Genomic DNA, 24,870 nt, shown 5'->3' on the forward strand with positions numbered 1-24,870 from the left:
GTGACAGAGCAAGACTCCGTCTCAAAAAAAAAAAAAAAAAAAAAAAGAAAGGATGCTCAGCTAGTTCTTATTTCTGTCCCTGTACTAATTGTTTTATTTGGACTTCAATATCTTCAATTGTAAAATAGGCATAATTCTTGCCTTCCTTTGATCACAGAACTGTCCAACAAGATAATAGGAAAACACAGTGAAAATGGATCAGCATTATATATAATTATTTTTATTAAGGAAAAATCTAAGGAAATCTAAGGGTTGTATGTTTAGTAGGATGGTAGGGAAAAGTTGCATCTGTCTTCCAGTTTGGCGAAGGAGGTGCCTTATAAAGGAAATACTCTAATAAAGGGCAGAGTAGGGAAAGCACATGCCTTTAACTCAGGTAGGTCTGATTCAAAAGCCCTTGCTCTTTATTCTGCATATAGCTTGAATATTTAAAATAAAAATAGAATATCCAGAGAGTTTTTATTTTAAAGTTTATGTTCTTGGTATGAGGTAGACACGCTAACCCTTTGAGGGTAGTAGGAATACATTAAAGGCACTGGCATGGATTTGTTCACCCTCCAAAGCAGATGAACACGCCACCAGGCCCCTAAGTGTTCTTTTCTTTTCAATTGTGATTCCTTCTTTTGGAGGTGAAGAAAAGTGATACAGGAAGAAATGGGATACGTCTTGTATAATCAGGAGTGTCCCAATACTTTTCAATCAGTTTGATATGCCTATTTTAAGATGGAAAAAAAAAATCACTGCCTTTCAACGAACATTTCCAAATCATCAAAGACTGCCTGCTTCACTTTACACTTATTAGGAAGGGATATTTTAACAAATGACTCTGTAAGTAAAAGTTGCAACATCAATCACATGTGAGGCAGGTGTTAGGGGCAGCACTGTCTCCGTTGCTGCCAAAAAGTGCAAATAAAAAAGAAAAATCAACTTTTCCCAGCCATTCATCCAAATGCTGCCCCTGCAAAGCCTCGGAGGGGTCTGGGTCACTGGTAGAGGGTCCTCAAAGGTGCAGGCTTTCAGAATGTGTACGAAAAGGCAGGTCAACGTGGCCTTCCGCAACACTTTCCGAAAAATCCCCAAAAATTCTGACTTCGCCCCAGAGTAGAGCAGTTGCCGAGCCTCCTCCCCGCCATCCCCCAGGAAGAGAAGGCAGCCGCGTAAAGACGCAGCTCCGGTCCGGCCCTCCGGGGTCGCACCAGCCCAGCCTGGGCTTGCTCGCAGGTGGCGCAGGCAGCCGGCTCGCCCCCCCTCCGCCGGCCACGATTGGCCAAGGGCTGCTGGAGCCGGAGCTACACCGGACAGGCGGCGACTCGGCCAAACTGAGAGAACGTCCGGCAAGGGGTCGCGGCCAGACAGACAGCTCCCCGCGCGGCAGGTCTTGCGTGTTGGCCCCAAGCGGGCAATGAGAGACACCACCCAGCGCCGGAGCCGCGAAACCCCACGTGGGCCCGGGCTTGCTTGCAGCAGGCGCTGTCACCCTCCTCCCCAAGTCGGGCAGCGCTCACCTCAGCGCTTGCGGCGCCTCCACCTTCAGCTTTTTGGGCTTCGGCTCCTCCTCAGCAGCTGCCATCTTTGCGCTCCCACCCTACTTTGGTTCTACAGCCCACCTCTGCCATATACTCTCTGACCCCCCCCCACCTCTTCGCATCACCGCCTTCTCTCCTCCAAATCCCGCCCCTCCAGACTCCGCCCATTCTGTGCCGCTGTCATCCACAATCATTGGCTCTATTCCTCACCACCGACAGCGAATGCCCCGCCCATTCCTGACCCCGCCTCCCCCGCCATATGGGACCCCAGACTGAGTTAGGCCGCGGATAACCGCCTGAATCTAGATGGTGAGAAACCTACCATTTTTCTAGGTCCTGGATGATGTAGAATATTTAGATACTAAACCTCAACAGACGTCTTTCCTCTCATTTACGGTCTTCCGGCATATTTAATCTTTCTAATATGGTAGACATAGTCGGTGTCTTTGAAGCTGTTAATCAGGCAATCTCCTGGGCACTCCGGCTGCGGGTCCTCGCGGCCTTCTCAGCTTCCTCAGCTTCGGTCTGGAGAGGACCCGGCGCCGAATCACTGACTGGCACAGGTGTCGGGGTGAGTGTGAGGGGCGGGAAATATGTGGATTGGGGACAGCTCCAAAACCCGGGAGTAGGCTGAATAGCTGGGACCCCCGACTCCGATCTGGGCTCTAGGAGCGTCTTTGGTGCCGTGGGCCAGGGCCTGGCTTCCCCCCACTCCCGGCCTTCCGGGCTTTCTCGCCAGCAAGGCCGGAAGGGAGCGGTCCACCTGCAGCCTAGTGTTCTCAGGCGCCTGAGCCCCGGAGGTCGAGCTTCCTGGGTCCCCCCTCTGTACAGACGGCAGGAATCTCAGTCCCAGGTTTCTGCTCTGGAGGACAAAACCCCAAAAGGACCTGAGCGGACGTCCTGTTAATGGGTGGTGCCTGGAAGAGCCTGGGGTGAGGAATGCAGTGAGAAGGGTATTGCAGTTCTTCAGGAGAGAGGTAACGGGGTTCTAAGCTGAGCAGGTGGCAGTGAGTATGGAAAAGTGACGGGCGATGTGGCTGTTGGTATTTGGTAAATTTGAACCCGAAGCTTACAGCCTTATGTGATTAAGAAGATGGTGTCACTGACAGGAGGAGGAATTTTACGGAGTTTGAGTTTTACCGAATTTGAAAGTGGTTTACATGGAGATTGTAGAAAGACTTTAAAAAAAAAATTGTGAGAATTAAGCCCGAAAGACTTTCAAGGTGAAACCCAAAGCAGATGAAGTTTCATATAAAAGGGTAAGAAGTATTTTTGTTTAGGAGAAAGTTATCAATGACATAAAATGCTGCAATGGCCAGAGGAGGAAGCTGAAATCAGAATAGGTCGTTGGATTTTATAATTAGAAAGTCATTGAGCTATTTGAGAGAGATGCTTTAATAGTAACTGAGGAAAGACTGCAAGTGGAGACTAATCCTTCATCATTTGGTGCATGAAGCAAGATTATTGAGAGTGGCAAGGTGGGGGAAAGTTTGGGGTTTGTTTTAAAGAATACAAGATATCTATTTGGGGGCAGGAAACAAGCAACTATTTGAAGATTCAAGAAAAAGTCTTACCTCCCAGAAGAGAAGGAAAGGAATGGGATCAAGTTACAAGTGAAAGGATTAATTTGGGAAAGGCAGAGTGACAGTTTCTATTGACACTATAAGAGAAAAGAATTATGTTAAACTTACGTATCTTGGCCAGGCGCCTGTAATCTCAGCACTTTGGGAGGCTGAGGCGGGCAGATCACGATGTCAGGAGTTCGAGACCAGCCTGGCCAACATAGTGAAACCCTGTCTCTACAAAAAATACAAAAATTAGCCAGATGTGGTGGCACGCGCCTGTAGTCCCAGCTACTTGGGAGGCTGAGGCAGGAGAATCCCTTGAACCCGGGAGGCGGAAGTTGCAGTAAGCTGAGACCTCACCACTGCACTCTACCCTGAGCGACAGAGTGAGACTCTGCCTCGGAAAAAAAAAAAAAAGACCTGACGTATCTTTAGGAAAGCTCTCTTTGCAACAAGATTAGGTTTTCTTAATCTTATGATTTTTATTTCTAACCATTTAATATAATATATGGCCAGGCACAGTATGGCTCATGCCTATAATCCCAGCACTTTGGGAGGCTGAGGCAGGTGGATCACGAGGTCAAGAGATTGAGACCATCCTGGCAAACATGGAGAAACCCTGTCACTACTAAAAATACAAAAATTATATGGGCGTGGTGGCATGTGCCTGTAGTCCCAGCTACTCGGGAGGCTGAGGCAGGAGAATCGCTTGAACCCGGCAGGCGGAGGTTGTGGTAAGCTGAGATCGTGCCACTGCACTCCAGCCTGGCAACAGAGTGAGACTCCATCTCAAAACAACAAACAAACAAACAAAAAAAACCAACAATATACTGTTGGCAGACAGTGTGCAGTAGCTTACACCTGTAATCCTAGCACTTTGGGTGGGTGAGGCGGGAAAATCACTTGAGGCCAGGAGTTGGAGATCAGCCTGGGCAACATAGCGAGACTCCATCTCTACAAAAAATTTAAACATTAGCCAGGCTTAGTGGCGCATGGTTGTAGTCCTGACTACTCAGGAGGCGGAGGCAGAATGAGGCAGAAGGATCACTTGAGCCCAGGAGTTCAAAGTAATAGTGAGCTATGATTGGTCCACTGCACTTCAGCCTGGGCAGCAAAGTGAGACCCTAACTCTTAAAAAAATACATATACACATACTCTATTGGAGTTCTTTGCAGGCTAAATATTTTTAAGTAGCTCAGTACTATGTCAATTCACGAGTAGCACATGGTATTTACAGAGAAGAGGATTTCTCCCTCCCTTTGGAAATGACCTCTCTCCCATTACACAGAGAAGGAGAACCATCATCTGCCTGCAGTCAAGTATACAAACCTTCCCTTCAATCTGAAGAGTAGAAAGTGTTCCTTCTCCTTAGAGAAGGCAAACTCTTTCACCTAGTCTCCCAGTAGCATGCTATCCTGCTGTGTCAGGGTCCTCTTTCCGTTTTTCCCTCTCTCCTGTGTCAGCTTTTTCCCCTCTATTCACACCTTTCCTTTAGCATTTAAATGTATTCTTCCTTCACTTTATGAACTGCTGCATTTATTTTCCTATCTTTTTATCCTCTTCACAGCTAGACTTCTTGAATCTACTCTACATATCTCTATTTTTTTTTACACCTCTTGCTGTTTATTTCCCAGCCCACTTATTTCTAGCATTCCACTGAACTACCAACAAAACTACTTTTTTTTTTTTTTTTTTTTTGAGACAGAGTCTTGCTCTTGTCACCCAGGCTGGAGTGCAGTGACATAATCTCAGCTCACTGCAACCTCCACCTCCTGAGTTCAAGTGATTCTTCTGCCTCAGCCCCCCGAGTAGCTGGGATTACAGGTGCCTGCCACCACACCCAGCTAACTTTTGTATTTTTAGTAGAGACAGGGTTTCGCCATGTTGGCCAGGCTGGTCTTGAACTCCTGACCTCGTGATCCACCCGCCTCAGCCTCCCAAAGTGCTGGGATTACAGGTGTGAGCCACCACACCTAGCCCACCAAAACCACTTTTACCAAGATCACCAATGTCCTCTGTGTGTTAAATCATGCAATCTCAAAGCAGATAAAAACCGCTTCTTGTGAGGTGAAAAAAATATATATACTCTTTTTATGTATAGAGCACAAATACATTACATAAACAGAGAATATTCTGTGGTATTAAAATTTTATGGTGATATTAATTAGCTTCAGTTAATTATTCCACATTTTATTCATCAGTCATAACATCTGGTACCCCTAAATATATACAACTATAATTTGTCAATTTACAATTAAAAAAGAAAGAATAATAGAAAGCTTTATGGGTGAGGAATTTGATTGGCAGGGTGGTAAGAAGATGAAGTCTAAAAAGGCTTCTTAGCAGGCGTTAAGGAAAGAAAGTTAAAAAACACTCTTAAATCAACAGACATTTTCAATTCTTTTTTGTTGTTGAGATGGAGTCTCGCTCTGTCATCCAGGCTAGAGTGCAGTGGCACCATCTCGACTCACTGCAACCTCTGCCTCCTGGGTTCAAGCGAGCAGCTGGGATCATGGGTACCCACCACCACACCCAGCTAATTTTTTTGTATTTTTAGTAGAGATGGGATTTCACCATGTTGGCCAGGCTGGTCTCAAATTCCCGGGCTCAGGTGGTCCGCCCACCTCGGCCTCCCAAAGTGCTGGGATTACAGGTGTGAGCCACCGTGCCCAGCTGACATTTTTAATTCTCGTAGCTTAACCTATTTGTGCCATGTAACAGTATTTACCCCTCCATTCTTCTGGAAATACACTAATATACTATAGTTACTAAAAACTACCCTGCTTTTTTTTCTTTTGCCTCTTCAGTCACATCTCGGTCATTCTTTAGGTCCACTTCCTTGACCCACCTGCTACTCAAATGTTGGAATTCCTGCCATGATTATGCTCTCTTCATACTATGCACATTCTTTCTTTTGTTTCAATTCTCCTTGTGGTTAATTCCCATTAATAAAAAATCCTGATTACTTACAATTCTGATTCCAATCAGGCTTCTCTAAAGCACCAGAAGTGTATATATAATAGTTTTTTGAATATATTTATTTGGGTCAGATATATCCAGAACTGGTCAGATTACACAGGACCAGGCTAAGTGACACATCTCTCTCATCTCCACATACCCCCTCGTCCAAGCCTAAATGTTTTTTAACACAAAACCTAAATGTTTATCTTATCTTTTCACTGTACCCCATCCCCATAGTCAAGACTCTAGTCCAGGCCATCACCACTCATCTCCCAACTGGTGTCACAGTGTTCAGTTACCAGCTATCCAGTTTCCACAGTGTAATTAGTATAATCTTTCTAAAAATGTAAATCAAATTGCATGATTACCAAAAAAAATTATAAAATGACTTTACATTGCACTAAGAATAAAGTCCAAACTCCTTAACAAGTTTAGCATGCTCCATGAACCAATCAGTTTCTGCTTCCCTCCTTCTCCAGTTTCATCTCCCCTCTTCCCTCCAGCTTCCGAATTTGCTAAATTTATACTGGATTTCTTTGTCTTGTGTTCTCTCTCATTTCTAAGCCTTGTAGATTCCCATAGCACACTATATTTCCTGTATCATCGTAGGAATTACATCCTACTGTATTAAGTTGTCTTCTCTGCTGACCTCTAAATGCTGTGAGTGTAGGAACTCTAATTTTGTTTGTTCTTGTATACCCAGTGCCTCAAAACTCTGTGTTGAATGAATATGTGGTCAAGATATTGGCTGAGAATCAGAAGAGTAGATGCTTTTCTGGTCTCATTCTCTCATATTCAGTATAGGCCCTTCTGTGCCTCCATCCTATTATATATAGAAGGAATACATTTTTGTTTGTAGACACTGACTTCCAAGAATATTTTGACTATTGTAAATGCATTGCTTGTGAATTACCCAGGGTGATTATAAAATGTTTAGTAAAAAGGATTTATGATGTATTTAAGCTGCAGTCAAAGCTCTGATGGGTCTGCCTCTGAACACAGTTTCTTCTAGTGTCTTTGAAATAAGCAGGGAGAATTCTGTTTTATGACTCAAAAGCCACTAGGAATGAAAAGATGGTTGTGGTGATAATGAGTGTGGAGTTTTCCCAGAAAGTTTATTAAAATAATAATTTAAAAATAACTGCAGCGACTAAAAGGATGATAAATAGTTAAAGAAACAGGCTAATTTACACTGCAACGTGTGGTATTATTTAATTGTTATATGCATTAGACCCTTGATCATAATATGGATAGAAGAAGTAAGCTCTCTTTTCCTATTATAGAAGGTTAAGATGGGTTTTAAAGCTAAGCATAGTCGAGAACTTACAAGTGTTATGCTTTCATCTCAGCACTAAGGATAACAACAATAAATCTAGAAGGCTGGTTTAACTTTCTGTATTCTGAGACCTGAACTACTGCCAATAAAAACAACTTCAGTGGAAACTTTCCTGGAAAGAATTTTTCACCAGCTTAAGAGGATGAGTAGAGATCTGGCCCTAAAATAAAGAAACTACAAAATCACTTGCTTCCAGAACAAGCAACTCTTTTAGAGTGTATTGTGGCAATGGAGCACTATAAATCCTTGTGAACTATACCTTCCATAGGATGAATGATTTTAGATAACCTGTGTCAGTGCTTTTAAATATAACTTCCACACTAAATAATTTATTAAACTTCCTCAGCATAAAAACTAGAATGTGTTTTGGCTCCTAACTAAACAAGAAATGTCCTTTATCTCCTCTTAAATCGTAAGCTAGGCTGGGTGCGGTGGCTCACGCCTGTAATCTCAGCACTTTGGGAGGCTGAGGCGGGTGGATCACGAGGTCAGGAGTTCGAGACCAGCCTGGCCAACATGGTGAAACCCCATTTCTACTAAAAATACAGAATATTAGCCGGGCATGGTGGCACATGCCTATAATCCTAGCTACTTGGGAAGCTGAGGCAGGAGAATCGCTTGAACCCAGCAGGCAGTGGTTGCGGTAAGCAGAGATCACACCATTGCACTCCAGCCTTGGCAACAGAGCGAAACTCCATCTCAAAAAATAAATAAATAAATCATAAGCTGAAGCAGCACACTCATGCACTGTTCAATATATTGACTACTAACCACATATGGTTATTTAAATTTAAATTAATTAAAATTAAAACTTCAGGCTAGGCTTGATGGCTCGCACCTGTAATCCCAGAACTTTGGGAGATCAAGGTGGGAAGATCACTTGAGCCCAAGAGTCCAAGACCAGCCTGGGCAATATAGGCAGACCTTGTCTCTACAAAACAAAACTTTGAAAATCATCTGAGTGTGGTAATGCACGTCTGTAAGCCCCGCTACTCAGGAGACTGAAGCGGGAGGATCACTTGAGCTCTGGAGGTGGGGATTGGAGTGAACCAAGATGACACAGTTGCACTCCAGCCTGGGCAACAGAGCAAGACCCTGTCTCAAAAAAAAAAAAAAATTAAAATTTCAGTATTGGGTGCATTAGCCACATTTCAAGTGCTCAATAGCCATGTATGTAGTGGCTACCATATTAGCACAGATAAAGGACATTTCTATCATTGCAGAAAGCCCTGTTGGACAGTGCTGTATTAGAATGTGTTCCTAATAATTAGTCTCTGCGAGGTAGATAAGAGCAGGAGCTCAGAATTCAGCTGGATTTAGGTTTGAATCCTAGCTTACTGCGTGATCTTAGGTAACTGACCTAACTTTTCTGAGATGACATTGTCTTGTCTGTAAAATGGGGATAAGAGTAGTATTTATAGCATAACATTGTGAAAATAGGATGAGATAAAGTGTCTAGAATGGTGTCTGGCCCATAATAAGTACTCAATACATTTTAGATAGTATTAATTCATTTATAGTATTATTCATTATCTTTAAGGAATAAAACACTTTGAATGGGGACTGAGTACAGTAGCTTCACTTTGGGAGGCCAAAGCAGGCGGATCACTTGAGGCCAACATGATGAAACCCCGTTTCTACTAAAAACAGAAAAATTAGCTGGGCGTGGTGGCCCACACCTGTAATCCCAGCTACTGAGGAGGCTGAGGCACGAGAAGTGCTTGACCCTGGGAGACGGAGGTTGCAGTAAACAGAGATCACACCACTGCATTCCAGCCTGGGTGACAGAGGAAGACTCTGCTCAAACAAACAAACAAAAAAAGCTTATTCCCGAGTAGCTGGGATTACAGGCGCACACCACCATTCCCGACTAATTTTTGTATTTTTAGTAGAGACAGGGTTTTGCCATGTTGGCCAGAATGGTCTTGAACTCCTGACCTCAGGTAATCCACTGGTCTTGGCCTCCCAAAGTGCTGGGATTACAGGCGTAAGCCACTGTGCCTGGCCAAAAATAACCACATTGAATGGAGCCGAAAGATTAATTTTTGCAAAGAATGCTGTGTTCCATATGTGACTCACCTGAAGTGCTCAAATCTGAGTCTCCTTGTGGATTACAGTGCTCCTCTTGAAGTCATATTTTATATTTCAGATGCTAATTTTATTCCAAGAAAAAGGTGTAATAATAAAAATTTAGTTGCATATCCTATGGTTGGATATTCTTGTTTCATTTAAAAAATGAAAGTGAAAATTTATCAGCTAAGATTATAGTTAAAATCAGCAGTTTCTATATAGCAAGTCTGAGTATTCTAATGGCACTTATATTAATACCCAGAGAGAAATATAAGACACCAAGCAAGCCTACTAAGCAAATCATCTGACTAGATAAAGTAGAAAAATATGGCAGGTTCCAAGCCTGAGGTGTCAGAGTTTATTGCTAATAACTCAAGTTGATTGCTTGGCTAAACGAGGGCTTTAAACAAAGAAACTTTTTTGTTTCTAATTAAACGGGAACCCTAAACGGTTAACAGTGTTCATACTTTATTGAGACAATAATTACTAAAACGTATCTTAGTAATTAGTATTATTTACTTGATAACTACTGAACATGTGTCCAATGGGAAGGGGAGATCATCACCACATATTCTTTAAATGTCAGCTGCTTTCATAAAGGGTTGATGTTGTTTTCTATGTCAACGGAATCAAATGAATCAATTTTGGAAAGTCTTCCTTTCCTCTTTGGAATTTATCTTCATTCATAGAAACTATATTCATAGGTTTTAAATTCTTTCTTCTTAGACTGCATTTATGATATAGTACTATTACTTGGAATGATTGAGCCACTAGACTAAAACCTGACACTGTGCTTATACACGTAAAAGATAGGAACAAGGTAAGATAATTAGACATTTTTCCATTGTCCTCTATATTGCAGGAACAATATACCTTTTATAAGAAGCATAACTAACACTCAGAAAAGTATTCAAATCATAATGTAAAGCCTAATGAGTTATCATAAACAGAACACAGCTTGTAAACATCATGCAGATCAAGACATAAAACATTGGCCGGGTGCGGTGTCTCACTCCTATAATCCTAGCACTTTGGGAGGCCAAGGCAGGCAGATCTCGAGGTCAGGAGTTCGAGACCAGCCTGGCCAACATAGTGAAACCTCTCTAGTAAAAATACAAAAAAAAAAAAAAAAATTACCTGGGCGTGGCAGTGTGTGCCTGTAATCCCAGCTACTAGGGAGGCTGAGGCAGGAGAATCTCGTGAACCCGGGAGGCGGAGGTTTCAGTGAGCCGAGATAACGCCATTGCATTCCAGCCTGGGCCACAGTGCAAAACTCCATCCCAAAAAAAAAGGAAAAAAAAAAAGAAAGAAAACATTACCAGCACCCTTGAAGATCATCCCCATGGCCCTCCACTCTCCATAAAGGAAACCATTTGATTTAACATAGATTAGTTTTGCCTGTTCTACAACTTCATATAAATGAAATCATACTGGGTATATTCTTTTGCATCTGGCTTCATTTATTCAACATCATATTTGTAAGATTCATTTGTATGTATATATTCTTTGGATAAATTCTTTTCAAATCCTTTGCCCATTTTTTAAGTGGCTTGTTTATGTATATGTTTTAGAGGCAAGGTCTCCCTCTGTCACGCAGGCTGGAGTGCAGTGGTGGGATTATAGTTCACTGCAGCCTCAAACTCCTGGACTCAGGCAATCCTCCCCCTTCAGCCTCCCAAGTAGCAGGGACTACAGATGTGAGCCACTATGCCTGGCTAATTTTTAAATTTTTTTTGTAGAGACAGGGTCTGAAACTCCTGGTCTCAAGCAGTCCTCCCTCCTCAGCCTCTCAGAGTGCTAGGATTACAGTTGTGAGTCACCACACCTGCCCCTTCTTATTGTTGAGTAAAAGTTCTTTATATTTTCCAGATAGGGGTTCCTTTAAGATATATGGTTTCAAATATTTACTCTCATTTTGTGGATTTTTGTTTTCTTGATAATGTCCTTTGAAGCACTAAAGTTTTAATTTTGATGGACTCTAGGTTATCTATTTTTTATTTTTCTTGCCTGTACTTTTGGTATCATATCTTTAAAAACATTGTCTAATCCAGAGTCAAAATCTATGCATATTTTTTTCTAAGAGTTTTATCATTTTGGCTTTTCCAAGTAGGTCTTTGATACATTTTGTGTTGCTTTTTGTATCCAATTTCATTCTTTTGTATGTGGAAATCCAGTTGTTCCAGTACCATTTGTTGAAAAGGTTGTTCTCTCTCCAACTGGTCACCCAGGTCTTGGCACCCTTGTTGAAAATCAGTTGACCATAAATGTAAGGGTTAATGTTCTGTTGATCTGTATATCTGTCCTTGTGCCAATACCACACAGTAGTTTTGTAGTAAGTTTTGAAATCAGGAAGCACGAGTTATCCGTCTTTGTTGTTCCTTTTCTTTTTTAAAAAAATTCAAAAATATATTTTTTCAATCTTTTTACATTCTACATACTTTTGTAAGCATCCCCCCAATTCTTTTTTCATAGTAAATCAGACTATAGATGAAGCATTTCAGACCTTTTGTCAATCATGTCAAGTGTGAGGGGAAGTCTTTTGTAAGTCAGCCAAATATTTCAAAATAAAAAGCTTTTCCAAAAGTAAAGGCAGAAGACCCCGCTTTCAAGGCTCTGGTCAGCACAGAAAGGCTTGCAAAGGTGTGTAGGAAAGTCCACTGGTTACAGGTGTAAGGTGACTTTAACCTACGGCGACCAGCTAGCCAGGAGCGCCCCAAGGCAGACGAGGACGTGGGGCTTGAGCGCACGGTCTCGCCCCAGATCCCGGCTCAGGAAACGCAGGCTCCGACTGGGATGGATGTGTGCGGGAACCAAGGGCTCCTCCCAGGTCCCTGGAACAGCAGAGTGGCTCCACAGCAGAGTGGCCCCCAGGAAGGATGCTCAGCTGCAGGCGTGGGTCCCTACTCCCAAGCGCCCTGGCCGGGGAGGGAGGGCGCACCCCGCCCCCTTCGCCCCTGTTGTTCCTTTTCAAGATTGTTTTGGCTGTTGATCTTTTTCAATTCCATATGAATTTTAGGATTAGCCTGTCAAATTCCACAAAAAGGCAGCTGGGTTTGTTTTTTTGTGTTTTTGTTTTGTTTTGTTTTGTTTTTTGAAACGGAGTCTCGCTCTGTCACCGAGGCCGGAGTGCAGTGGTGCAATCTTGGGTGTCGGCTCACTGCAACCTCCACCTCCTGCGTTCAAGCGATTCTCCTGCCTCAGCCTCCCGAGTAGCTGGGACTACAGGCGCGTGCCACCACGGCCGGCTAATTTTAGTAGAGATGGGGTTTCACCATGTTAGCCAGGATGGTCTCGATCTCCTGACCTCGTGATCCACCCACCTCGGCCTCCCCAAGTGCTGGAATTACAACCGTGAGCCACCGCACCCAGCCAAGATTGTTTTGACTGTTGATCTTTTTCATTTCCGTATGAATTTGCGGATTAGCCTGTCCAATTCCACAAAAAGGCAGCTGGGATTTTAATCGGGATTGTATTGAAAGTGTAGGTAAGTTTGGGAAATGTTGCCATCTTAAAAATATCAAGTCTTCCAATCCATGAACATGGAATATCTTCCAATTTTTTAGGTCTTTTTCATTTATTTCACTGACGTTTTGTAATATTTGGTATACAAGTCTTGTATTTCTCTTGTTAAATTTGTTTTCTACATATTTAAATTTTTGGATGCTATTGTAAATGAATTTTTTTTTTTCTTCCTTTTTGTGGAGAACAGGGTCTCGCTATATTGCCCAGGCAGGTCTCAAACTCCTGGACTCAAGCTGTCCTCCCACCTCTGCCTCCCTGACAGCTGGGATTACAAGCATTTTCTTTTTTTTTTTTTCTTTCTTTCCTTTTTTTTTTTTTTTTTTTTTGAGACAGAGTTTCGCTCTTGTTGCCCAGGCTGCAGTACAATGGCGCCATCTCAGCTCACTGCAACCTCCACCTCCCAGGTTCAAGTGATTCTCCTACCTCAGCCTCCCTAGTAGCTGGGATTACAGGCATGCACCACCACACCCAGCTAATTTTGTTTTTTGTTTGTTTTGCTTTTGTTTCTCGCCCAGGTTGGAGTGCAGTGGCGCAATCTCGGTTCGCTGCAAGCTCCGCCTCTGGGTTCACGCCGTTCTCCTGCCTCAGTCTCCCAAGTGGCTGGGACTAGAGGCGCCCGCCACCACACCTGGCTTTTTTTTTTTTTTTTTTTTTTTTTTTTGTATTTTTAGTAGAGACGGGGTTTCACCGTGTTAGGCAGGATGGTCTCGATCTCCTGACCTCACAATCCGCCCGCCTCGGCCTCACAAAGTGCTGGGATTACAGGCGTGAGCCACCGCGCCCGGCATTTTTTTTTTTAGTAGAGACGGAGTTTCTCCATGTTGGCCAGTGGTCTTGAACTCCCGACCTCAGGTGATCCGCCTGCCTCAGCCTCCCAAAGTGCTGGGATTATAGGCATGAGCCGCTGTGCCAGGCCTGAAATTGTTTTCTTAATTTCATTTTCAGTTTTTTTTTGTTGTTGTTGTTGTTGTTTTCAATAGAGATGAGGTCTCACTATGTTGCCCAGACTGGTCAAACTCCTGAGCTCAAGCAATCCTCCTTCCTCAGCCTCCCACAGTGCTGGGTTTACAGGCATGAGCTACAATGCCCGGCCCATTTTTAGTATTTTATAGCTATAGTGGATAGAAATATAATTGATTTGTATATTGACTTGTATCCTGCAAGCTTGCTGAACTAAATTTATTAACTCTAATAGGGGTGGGTGTGGGGGTGTGTGTGTGTGTGTGTGTGTGTGTGTGTGTGTGTGTGTTCCTTATGATTTTCTATATACAAGATTGTATCTTCTAATTTGGAAGCCTTTTGTTTTATTTTCTTGCTTAATTGCCATGGTTCAAACCTCCAGTACCATGTTGAATAGAAATGATGGGACTGGACATCCTTGTTTGGTTTTGTTATTAAGGAGGAAGTGTTCAGTCTTTCATCATTAAATATAGTATTAGCTTTGGGGTTTTCATCAGATGAAGGAATTTTTTTTTTTTTTTTTTAAGATAGTGTCTCACGGCCGGGTGCGGTGGCTCAAGCCTGTAATCCCAGCACTTTGGGAGGCCGAGACGGGCGGATCATGAGGTCAGGAGATCGAGACCATCCTGGCTAATACGGTGAAACCCCGTCTCTACTAAAAAATACAAAAAACTAGCCGGGCGAAGTGGCGGGTGCCTGTAGTCCCAGCTACTCGGGAGGCTGAGGCAGGAGAATGGCGTGAACCCGAGAGGAGGAGCTTGCAGTGAGCTGAGATCCGGCCACTGCACTCCAGCCTGGGTGACAGAGCAAGACTCCGTCTCAAAAAAAAAAAAAAGATAGTGTCTCACTTGGTCACCCAGGCTGGAGTGCAGTGACACAATCTTAGCTCTCTACAGCCTCAACCTTCCTCCTGGGCTCAAGCAATTCTCCTGCTTCACCCTCCTGAGTATCTAGGACTACAGGCAAGCACCACCATGCTTAGCTAATTTTTGTATTTTTTGTAAAGATGGTGTTTTGCCCTGTTGCCCAGGCTGGTCTCAAACTCCTGAGCTCAAGCAATCCACCCACCTCAGCCTCCCAAAGTGCTGGGATTACAGACATGTGCCACCAAGCCTGGCTGAGGAGGTTTCTTTTTGTTCTTAAGTGGCTTGGTTTTTTTTTTTTTTTTTTTTGTAAAATGATGTTGGATTTTGTCAAATGCAATTTCTGCACCTTTTGAAATGATTGTTTTAGTTCTAGTTGTATATCATATTGATTGATTTTTGCATTCTTGGAATAAGTCCCACTTGGTCAAAGTGTATAATCTTTTTGTATATGTTAAATGATATTTAATGTATAATAAATTTAAACCTATCTTTGCCCCAACAGAAAATGATCCACAGTCTATTTCTCATAAACTGTTCCGGTGACATATTTCTAGAGAAGCACTGGAAGAGCGTTGTGAGCCAGTCTGTCTGTGATTATTTCTTTGAAGCTCAAGAGAAAGCTGCTGATGTTGAAAATGTACCACCTGTCATTTCAACACCTCACCACTACCTCATCAGTATCTACCGGGATAAGCTCTTCTTTGTATCTGTCATACAGACTGAAGTGCCACCTCTCTTTGTAATTGAGTTCCTACATCGAGTTGCTGACACTTTTCAGGTTGGTTATCTATCATACCTTTCTAACTTAAATGACCCAAGTTAGCTGGAGGTGAGACATGATTATATTATTTAATTACCCAGGTTTTGATGTTTACTGTCTGTTTCTCTCTGTTTAAGCATAAATTCATAAATCCTTTTCTATGTGGTGTACAGTTGCACACATGGCTGCTGTATTTACTATTTTTTATATGTATTACAAATTACAGTTGGCTCTCCATATACATGGGTTCTGCATCCATGAATTCACCGAACCTTACATGGCAAATATTTGAACAAAAAAATTGAACTGAACATGTACAAACTTCTTCTCCTCATTATTACTTAAACAATGCAGTATAACAAATAGTTACATAGCATTTACATTGTGTTAGATATTACAAGTAATCTAGAGGTGATTTAAAGTATATAGGGCGATGTGTATAAGTGATGTGCAAATACTATGCCATTTTATGTCAGGGACTTGAGAATTGTGAGTTTTGGTATCCACAGGGGATCCTGGAACTAATTCCCCACAACTACCAAGGGATGACTGCATATCATCAGGAAACAATAATGCCCTCCACATACAGTTCTCTCAATGGTCTCAAGATTTTCATTGGTTATGAACTCTTCTGTATTTACGTTTTATTTTTTTCTCTTGTCTTGCTGAATATACCAAACAATTTAAGCTTATCTATGTGTATGTTGGAATAGTTAATCAGGGTGAATGAAGTTTATAGCTCAAATTCCAATTTAATGTCTCAATACTTTCTAGTATAATGTGTAATAGGAATTAAATTCAGGCTAGAAATATCAAGAAAATACTGAGGAATAATGTTAGGACTATAGAGGGGTTTTTTTGTTTGCTTGTTTTTTTTTGTTTGAGACAGAGTCTCACTCTGTCGCCTAGGCTGGAGTGCAGTGGCGTGCTCTTGGCTCACCGCAACCTCCGCCTCCCGGGTTCAAGCAATCCTCCCTCCTCAGCCTCCCAAGTAGCTGGGACCACAGGTGTGCACCATCACACTCAGCTAATTTTTGTATTTTTAGTAGAGACAGGGTTTCACCATGTTGGCCAGGCTGGTCTTGAACTCCTGACCTCAAGTGATCCACCCGCCTCAGCCTCCCAAATTGCTGGGATTGCAGGCATAAGCCACCGTGCCCGGCCTATGGAGGGTTTTTTCCCTGGCTCTGTTTTACATATGTTCAGCATCTTAAGCAATGAATAATGCTACTGTAAGTTTGTTCTTCAGAACAAAAAGTATTTAGCAAGCCTTTCTTTGTGCCTTCCATTGTGTGATATTGTGTATTTTGTCAGGACTACTTTGGTGAGTGTTCAGAGGCTGCGATTAAGGATAATGTGGTCATAGTATATGAACTCTTAGAAGAAATGTTAGACAATGGATTTCCACTGGCTACCGAATCTAACATTTTGAAAGAATTAATTAAACCGCCAACAATTCTACGGTCTGTTGTCAACTCTATTACAGGTAAGATGAAAACATACTTTACTGGTAACTGAGCAATTAAAACTTTGTAAACAACTCATTATTGTTCATGATCTGACGTATTATTAAGGTAGTACAATTCAGCCATAATTAAAGTTACTGGTAAAGTTAAAATGGATGTATTGTATATTTATTTTCATAGAAAGAGGCTAGACCTTAAGTGATAAAGAACTTTTGGTTATTACTCTTTTTTTTTTTCTAAAATACCACAACAATATTATTACCATTATTTAACACTAAATACTAAGACTGAATAAATTGTTCCAGTTAGTCCTAAAGAAGCCAGTATATGAGCCCACTTAGAAGAGAATTTAGTCCATTTACAGACTGGCATTTTAATGTTTAAAATAACATAACTGGTATGCTGCTACTCCACAATTACTAGAGAATAGAAAATTTAAGACTCTTAACCACACAGTACTACAATATCCTCCGAGTCTTTGTTTTTATGCATGCAGAAGATGTATTAAGAAAAAATAGAAAAATAGTTTACTCATGAGATCGCATGCATTGTGGGCCTGTACTTATATTGTAAGCTTCCAGTTGGGTTTAATTCTTGAGTGTAGCTAGAAATTAGGCACACCCAGATGCCAATGTTCTTTCGAAAGCTTTAAAGTCTTTTAGAGAAAGATTCCTATGAAATGTTATATGCCACTCCAACTCCACTGTCCACCACTGTAAACCCCTCTCCAGTGCCTTGACCTAAAAATGAGGTGAGAGAGGCCTGTAAGAAAAAGATCATTCAGCAGCTCTTTATTCATCCTCTGTGTAAGGGTGAATGTTGAGAGAAATTCAAAGAAAGATAAGATGGCATGTCTGTGCTCCTAAAACTTATACTCTGAATGGGACGTTGGAAAAAAAATTAAAATAAGTAAATAACTGTATAAGACTTTAAAAAGCAATTCCATACTTCACAGATAATGTAATAGCATTGGAAAATACACATGATATAATGTTAAATTGAAAAGTCAGCACAAAACTGAAAAAATTATTCTTATATATAAATATTCACTCAGACCAAAAAGTTCTAAATATTTACAATGATTATACCCAGCTAAAGAAATACAGATTATCTTTATTTTTGTTTTATACTTTTTAATTTTCCAAAATAAACATGTATTTTATAGTCAGAGAAAAGTTACTAAAATATAGAATGCAAAACATAACAGATTCATAAGGCAGTATATTACAAAGTTCAAGAGAATGGTTCCATTAATGAAGTATTCCCTCCTGAACTGTGGTGGGCGGCCACCTTGGAGAATCAGTAGAATTCAGGAAGTGAGGGAGGAGTAAGAGCATTCTCCATAGGTGGAACTGTATGAGAAAAAAACACACGTGAAAGAGAAAAACCTAAAGTTTTATTAATGCAGAAGCAGAACTGTTTTTCAGTTGAGAAGTTAGAGATCAGATTAAAAAGTAGAGAAAGTCCTTCAAAGCTAGGCTAAATATTTAGCTTTTATCATAAAGTCAGTGATCAACCATTGAAGGTTTTTGAGCAGGAAGATAACATGATTGTAGGTTGCAGGTAGGAACACCAATCATAAGTAGACTGCAAAATTATAGATACAGTATGATTGCGACTGTATTTTAAAGTGCAATTAAAAACCAAAAATTATTACAATAGAAAAAAATGCAACCTTCTGGTGGTGGAAATGTTTAAAGAAATATACCAAAATGTTAATATTATATTAAAATGTTAATACCATAATATTAACAAAAATGTTAATGGTAAATGTATTTTGTTAGTAAGAAGTCTAGTGTTTTTCTTTAAACCACCTTTCTGAACTCCACCTTTTTGTTGTTGTTTTTAAGTATGTAGTACTTTCGAATTGGAAATATAAATTAACCAAAATGTTAAGTAAGTCACAGCTCAAAGATAGGTGTTTTGGACAACCACACTTATTTTTAGACATGTGTCAGTTTACCAGGAAATTAGCCGGATACTGAACACTAGCTATATTGCAGCCATATGGGTATGTCGACCTTAAAATAGGAAAAGCCCAGATTCCATTTATTCCACTGAGGCCTGCTTGGCAGCATCTCGTGTAAATTAAAGTTGAATACTGAAGGGCCTAGTTATAACTCTGGATTCTCAGTGGAGACATTTTATTGGCAGAAGATTTTGAAACAACCAGCCTCTTTTTTCATCAGTGGCAGAGAATCTGTTTTTGAGCCACTGGAATTAGATTAGGTTACTGTTAACACACAGGAAGCAAAAGATAAGTAAATAAATTTAACCTGGTTTGGCAGGTAAACAGAGGGCCACATGGCCTATTTTTCTCTTCTAGAAATTTGATCATGTTGGTATGGAAATGTCTGACAATTCTAGAGACCATCCACAAGTTCATTAAGAAAAATCCAAACATTAAAGAAGCAGCTTTCTTTTTCCCAGTAATACATTTTCTCATGACTGTTTTACACATCAACTTTGCCTTCTTTTTGGGTTTCTAGGCAGTAGTAATGTTGGGGACACACTCCCCACTGGGCAGCTGTCCAACATACCATGGCGTCGGGCAGGGGTAAAGTACACAAACAATGAAGCCTATTTTGATGTCGTTGAAGAAATAGACGCAATTATAGATAAATCAGGTAATTGTGTGCATGTCATCTTATTTGGGGAAAAACAATTCATCTGACACAGATGAATAGAAAACTGAAGTCCTGGCCAGGCACAGTGGCTCACGCCTGTAATCCCAGCACTTTGGGAGGCCAAGACAGGTGGAACACGAGGTCAGAGTTTGAGACCAGCCTAGCCAACATGGTGAAACTCTGTCTTTACTAAAGATACGAAAAATTAGCCAGGTGTGGTGGCACACACCTGTAATCCCAGCGACTCAGGAGGCTGAGGCAGAATTGCTTGAACCTGGGAGGCAGAGATTGCAATGAGACAAGATCACACCATTGCACTCCAGCCTGGCTGTGTCTCAACAAAAAAAAAAAAAGAAAGAAAATTGAAGTCCTTTGGCAGTATGGTTTCAGTAGAAAGGCATTCATTATCTGATGATTTTTAAATCTGTTTGTTAGTTTGTTTGTTTATTTATTTATTTGAGATGGGATCTCACTGTTGCCCAGGCTGGAGTGCAGTGACATGATCTCGGCTCACTGGAACCTTCACCTCCTGGGTTCAAGCGATCCTGCTGCCTCAGCTTCCCAAGTAGCTGGGATTACAGGCATGAGCCACCATACCTGGCTAATTTTTTTTTTCAGATGCAGTTTCGCTCTCATTGCCCAGGCTGGAGTGCAATGGTGCAGTCTCGGCTCACCACAACCTCTGCCTCCCAGGTTCAAGCGATTCTTCTGCCTCAGCCTCCCATGTACCTGGGATTACAGGCATACACCACCACGCCCAGCTAATATTGTGTTTTTAATAGAGATAGCGTTTCTCCATGTTGCTCAGGGCTGGTCTCGAACTCCTGACCTCAGGTGATCCGCCTGTTTCAGTCTCCCAAAGTGCTAGAATTACAAGCGTGAGTCATTGCTCCTGGCCCTGGCTCATTTTTTGTATTTTTAGTAGAGACGCAGTTTCACAATGTTGGCCAGGCTGGTCTCGAGCTCCGGACCTCAAGTGATACCTGCCTTGGCCTCCCAAAGTGCTGGGATTACAGGTGTGAGCCACTGCACCTGGCCCATAAATCTGTTTATTTTGCCCATAGGTTCCATATAATTTTCATAACCACTAGTTGAGGTCTGCCAAACATGTAAATCAGAACTGATAATGCCTTACTTTAAGCTAATTATTACCCTATGTAACTCTACCTCTTGCTATTTATTCCTTCTAACATTTATTGAAAATCTACCATATACCATGCTTTTGCTACTACATTATGTGCAGTACTTCTGATAAAAGCCCCTATCTTTTCACTTTCTTTCTTTTTTTTTTAAATACAGGGTCTTGCTCTTTTGCCCAGACTAGAGTGCACTGGTGCAGTCCCTACTTACTGCAGCCTTGACCTCCAGCTCATGCGATCCTCCTACCTCAGACTCCTGAGTAGCCTATAGTCCCAGCCAATCAGGAGGTACACACCACATGCCACCATGCCTGGCTAGCTTTTATTTTTATTTTTTGTACAGACAGAGTCTCACCATGTTGCCCAGGCTGGTCTTGAACTCCTGGGCTCGAGCAGTTTACCTACCTCAATCTCCCAAAGTGCTGAGATTACAGGCATCAGCCACCACACCCAATCTAATTATCTTTTTAACCAGACAAAACAATGGTACTCTATAAGAATCATAAAATTTTATTATTAAAAATAGCAGCCGGACATGGTGGATCACTCCTGTAGTTCCAGCGCTTTGGGAGGCCATGGCAGGCAGATCACTTGAGGTCAGGAGTTCAAGAACAGCCTGGCCAACATGGTAAAACCTCGTCTCTACTATAAATACTAAAATTAACTGGGCATGGTGGCAGGCGCCTGTAATCCCAGCTACTCGGGAGGCCGAGGCAGGAGAATTGCTTGACCCCAGGAGGCAGAGGTTGCAGTGAGCCAAGACTGCACCACTGCACTCTAGCCTGGGTGACAGAGCGAGACTCCATCTCAAAAAAAAAAAAAAATTAGTCCTTCCCTTGCATTTATTTTATACATAAGGAAAGCCCAGAAGGGTTAAGTGAACTGTTCCAAGTCACACAACTTGTTAACATGTAGTGATGGTTTATTGTGAATTATAGTCAATATCTTCTCTTCCATGAGTGCCCTTTTCATTATAACATTCCATCTTATAGAATAACAGATTTTTGCCAGGCACGGTGGCTCACACCTGTAATCCCAGCACTTTGGGAGGCTTAGGCAGTAAGATCACTTGAGCCCAGGAGTTGAAGAGCAGCCTAGGCAACATAGCGAGACTCCGTATCTATCAAAAATTTAAAAGATTAGCTAGGCATGGGTTCCTTAATCCCACCTATTCAGGAGGCTGAGGCAGGAGAATTGCTCGAGCCCAGGAGTTCAATGCTGTAGTGAGCTATGTTCACACCACTGTACTCCAGCCTGGATGGCAGAGGGAGACCCTGTCTCTAAAAGAAAGAGAGATCTTTCTATTATGGATCCTATTTCTTAAAAGTTGACTTAGTCCATTTCATAATACCCTTGCCTCATTTTAAAATTCTATTGAAAATGTTTTTGGTTTGTTTTATTTTGTTTTTGAGACAGAGTCTCACATTGTCGCCCAGGCTGTAGTACAGTGTTGCGGTCTCGGCTCACTGCAACCTCCGCCTTCTGGGTTCAAGCAATTCTCCTGCCTCAGCCTCTCAAGTAGCTGGGACTACAAGCACACACCACCACGCCTGGCTAATTTTTTGTATTTTTAGTAGAGACGGGGTTTCGCCATGTTACCCAGGCTGGTCCCAAACTCCTGAGCTCAGATAATCTACCCACTTCGGCTTCCCTAAACGCTGGGATTACAGGCATGAGCCACTGTGCCTGGCCTCATATGTTTTAAACTCATATCCAGTCATCTTACAGGGTTGGCTCCATAAAGGAGACAGTTTAATTTTCCTTAGAATTAGCATATTCTGGCTGGGTATGGTAGTTCGCACCTGTAATCCCAGCACTTTGGGAGGCTGAGGTAGGCAGATTGCTTGAGCCCAGGAGTTCGAGACCAACCTGGGCAATGTAACAAGACCCTGTCTCTACAAAAAAATACAAAAATTAGCCAGGCATGGAGGTGCATGCCTGTAGTACCAGCTGCTTGGGAGGCTGAGGTGGGAGGATTGCTTGAGCCCAGGAGGTTGAGGCTGCAGTGAGCCGTGATAGCACTACTACACTCCAACCTGGGTGACAGAGAAAGACCCTGTCTCAAAAAAAAAAAAAAAAATTATATTCTACAGTGGCATACCTGTAGTCCCAGTTACTGTGGGGGCCAGCTGGGACTAGCTAGTAAGACCTCATCTCTTAAAAAAAAAGAAAAATTATCATATTCCAACCAGAGTTAGGTATGGACCTTGTTCCCTGACCTGTTAATAGAGATGTAAAGCTTCAGTAAGTCTGACACCCAGAGGGTATCTCCATTATTCTAAATATAGTGATTGTTGGGCTAGGTGTCATGGCACGCGCCTATATTCCCAGCTATTCGGGAGGCTAGGGCGGGAGGATTACTTGAGCCCAGGAGTGAGGCTGCAGTGAGCTGTGATCGTGCCACTGCACTCCAACCTTGGCAACAGAGCAAGACTCTGTCTCTAAAAACAATAAATAAATAAAAATAAAAAGATATAGTGATAGCTCTAGTTAAGACTCATATTCCGTTGATGTTATCTTCCTTTTTCTTTCTTTCTTCAGGATCTACAGTCTTTGCAGAAATTCAGGGGGTCATTGATGCTTGCATTAAACTATCTGGAATGCCCGATCTCTCCCTTTCTTTCATGGTAAGTTTTATTCTCCTGTTTTATAGCCCCTTGAATGCCTAATACATGTGAAGTACTAAATGAAATGATAAATATTGAGATAAGTTTGCATCTTAGATTGCAAAGGATTGTCTCAGAAATATTCCTAGCAGAGTTTCCTAAGACAGGCACTTACATGATGAGCGTGGTCTTTATGGAAAGGCTAAGGGAGGTCTTTGCCTGAGTGTGCTAGAAAGGGCTTAAAATTGGCTGGCTGGCTTCTGCAAATATCCAGTATCATTTTTACTGAGTAATTATTTGCTTTGCTGATATGAAAGGACATTGGTCTTTTGTATCATTTTAGAGTCAGCATGACATACTGCTAGGAACAATTAAGAGAACTGACTTCTGGTGTTGTCACCAGTTTGTTCTGACCTTAAGTCCTCTGAACCTCAGTTTTTTAATCTGTTAAAGGGAAATAATACTACTTGCCTTTTCTCCTTTATGGTTATTGAAATTCAATAAAATAATGTACATAAAATATTTACAAACTTTAAAGCATTGTGAAACTATAAGGTTGTGTAGATGTGGTCATAAACTCTTCCATGACTGCTTTATCTTCAGGGAACATATTGATTTGTCAAGGTATCTAAGTACAGTTCCCATATTCATTATGCTCTATGAACACGGCTGTCTTCTGTTTTCTTGACAGAACCCTAGGCTTCTGGATGACGTCAGCTTCCACCCCTGCATCCGGTTCAAGCGTTGGGAATCTGAAAGAGTTTTGTCATTTATTCCTCCAGATGGAAATTTCCGACTCATATCATACCGTGTCAGCTCACAAAAGTATGTTGATGCATCAGCCAGAATCTGCCATCATACATATCAAGCAGAACTCACCTTTCCCTGTTCCTTTATGACAGTTGAGTACTTGAGGTCGTCATTGCTCACTTTAACCATAGCTCACCGGGAGACCCAGTGAGAACTGGTGAAAATACGCACCTAAAATATCAGTATACTTTGAATGTATGAGTGTAGAGTGGTACTAAGTGAGACTAGAGTAAAATCTATAGCCAAGGGCAAGCAAACCATGCATAACCTGGGCAAAAGGTTTTGGTACTGGTTCTTTGCAAGGTTACGCATTGTCAAATTATGGCGCTGGTTCTTTGCTCAGGTTATGCACGGTCCATTTTGCTCTGCTTCTGACAGCTGAGTACTTTGCAAGCAGAGCAAAATGGACTGTGCATAACCTGGGCAAAACCATGAACCACTGCCATAATCTTACCATAGTCTGTAGACTTTGTGGCTAACAAGGAGACAGACCTACCTGTAGTTCGTGAGGACATTCCCAAACTTACCTGCTTCAAGTCAGTCTTCTCTGCTTCGAGGTTTTAAGGAACTGTTTAGCATTGAGAGCCGGGTGCAGTGGTTCACTCCTGTAATCCCAACACTTTGGGAGGCCAGTGTGGGCAGATCACTTGAGGTCA

At 41.9% G+C, this 24,870-nt stretch overlaps 2 protein-coding genes across 16 annotated transcripts in view; one reads left to right on the forward strand and one right to left on the reverse strand.

Annotated features, from left to right (window-relative positions):
- Nucleotides 1–1,625, reverse strand: part of ADK (adenosine kinase) — a 563,812-nt gene extending 562,187 nt beyond the window's left edge. For all 8 annotated transcript variants that reach the window (XM_074001748.1, XM_074001746.1, XM_005565442.5 and 5 more), the window contains exon 1: nt 1,506–1,625. In XM_074001748.1, coding sequence (XP_073857849.1) covers nt 1,506–1,570 — 65 coding nt within the window. In that variant the 5' untranslated portion in view covers nt 1,571–1,625. The remainder of the gene's footprint in view (nt 1–1,505) is intronic.
- A 134-nt stretch (nt 1,626–1,759) lies between these two features.
- The window catches only part of AP3M1 (adaptor related protein complex 3 subunit mu 1), a 30,119-nt gene continuing 7,008 nt past the window's right edge, over nt 1,760–24,870 (forward strand). For 2 of the 8 annotated variants that reach the window (XR_012417770.1, XM_005565433.5), the window contains exons 1-6: nt 2,049–2,503; nt 15,309–15,584; nt 16,881–17,052; nt 19,522–19,659; nt 23,340–23,425; nt 24,096–24,229. Coding sequence is in view for 5 of the 8 variants with exons in the window: in XM_005565433.5 (XP_005565490.2) it covers nt 15,312–15,584; nt 16,881–17,052; nt 19,522–19,659; nt 23,340–23,425; nt 24,096–24,229 (803 nt within the window). In the remaining 3 variants the exon portion in view is untranslated. Of the gene's footprint in view, nt 1,836–2,048; nt 2,504–10,183; nt 10,279–15,308; nt 15,585–16,880; nt 17,053–19,521; nt 19,660–23,339; nt 23,426–24,095; nt 24,230–24,870 lie in introns of those variants that run through there. The other 6 variants (XR_012417769.1, XM_005565430.5, XM_045362035.3 and 3 more) reach the window with 5 other exon arrangements.

Source organism: Macaca fascicularis, chromosome 9 (assembly GCF_037993035.2).
Source record: "Macaca fascicularis isolate 582-1 chromosome 9, T2T-MFA8v1.1".
NCBI lineage: Eukaryota > Metazoa > Chordata > Mammalia > Primates > Cercopithecidae > Macaca > Macaca fascicularis.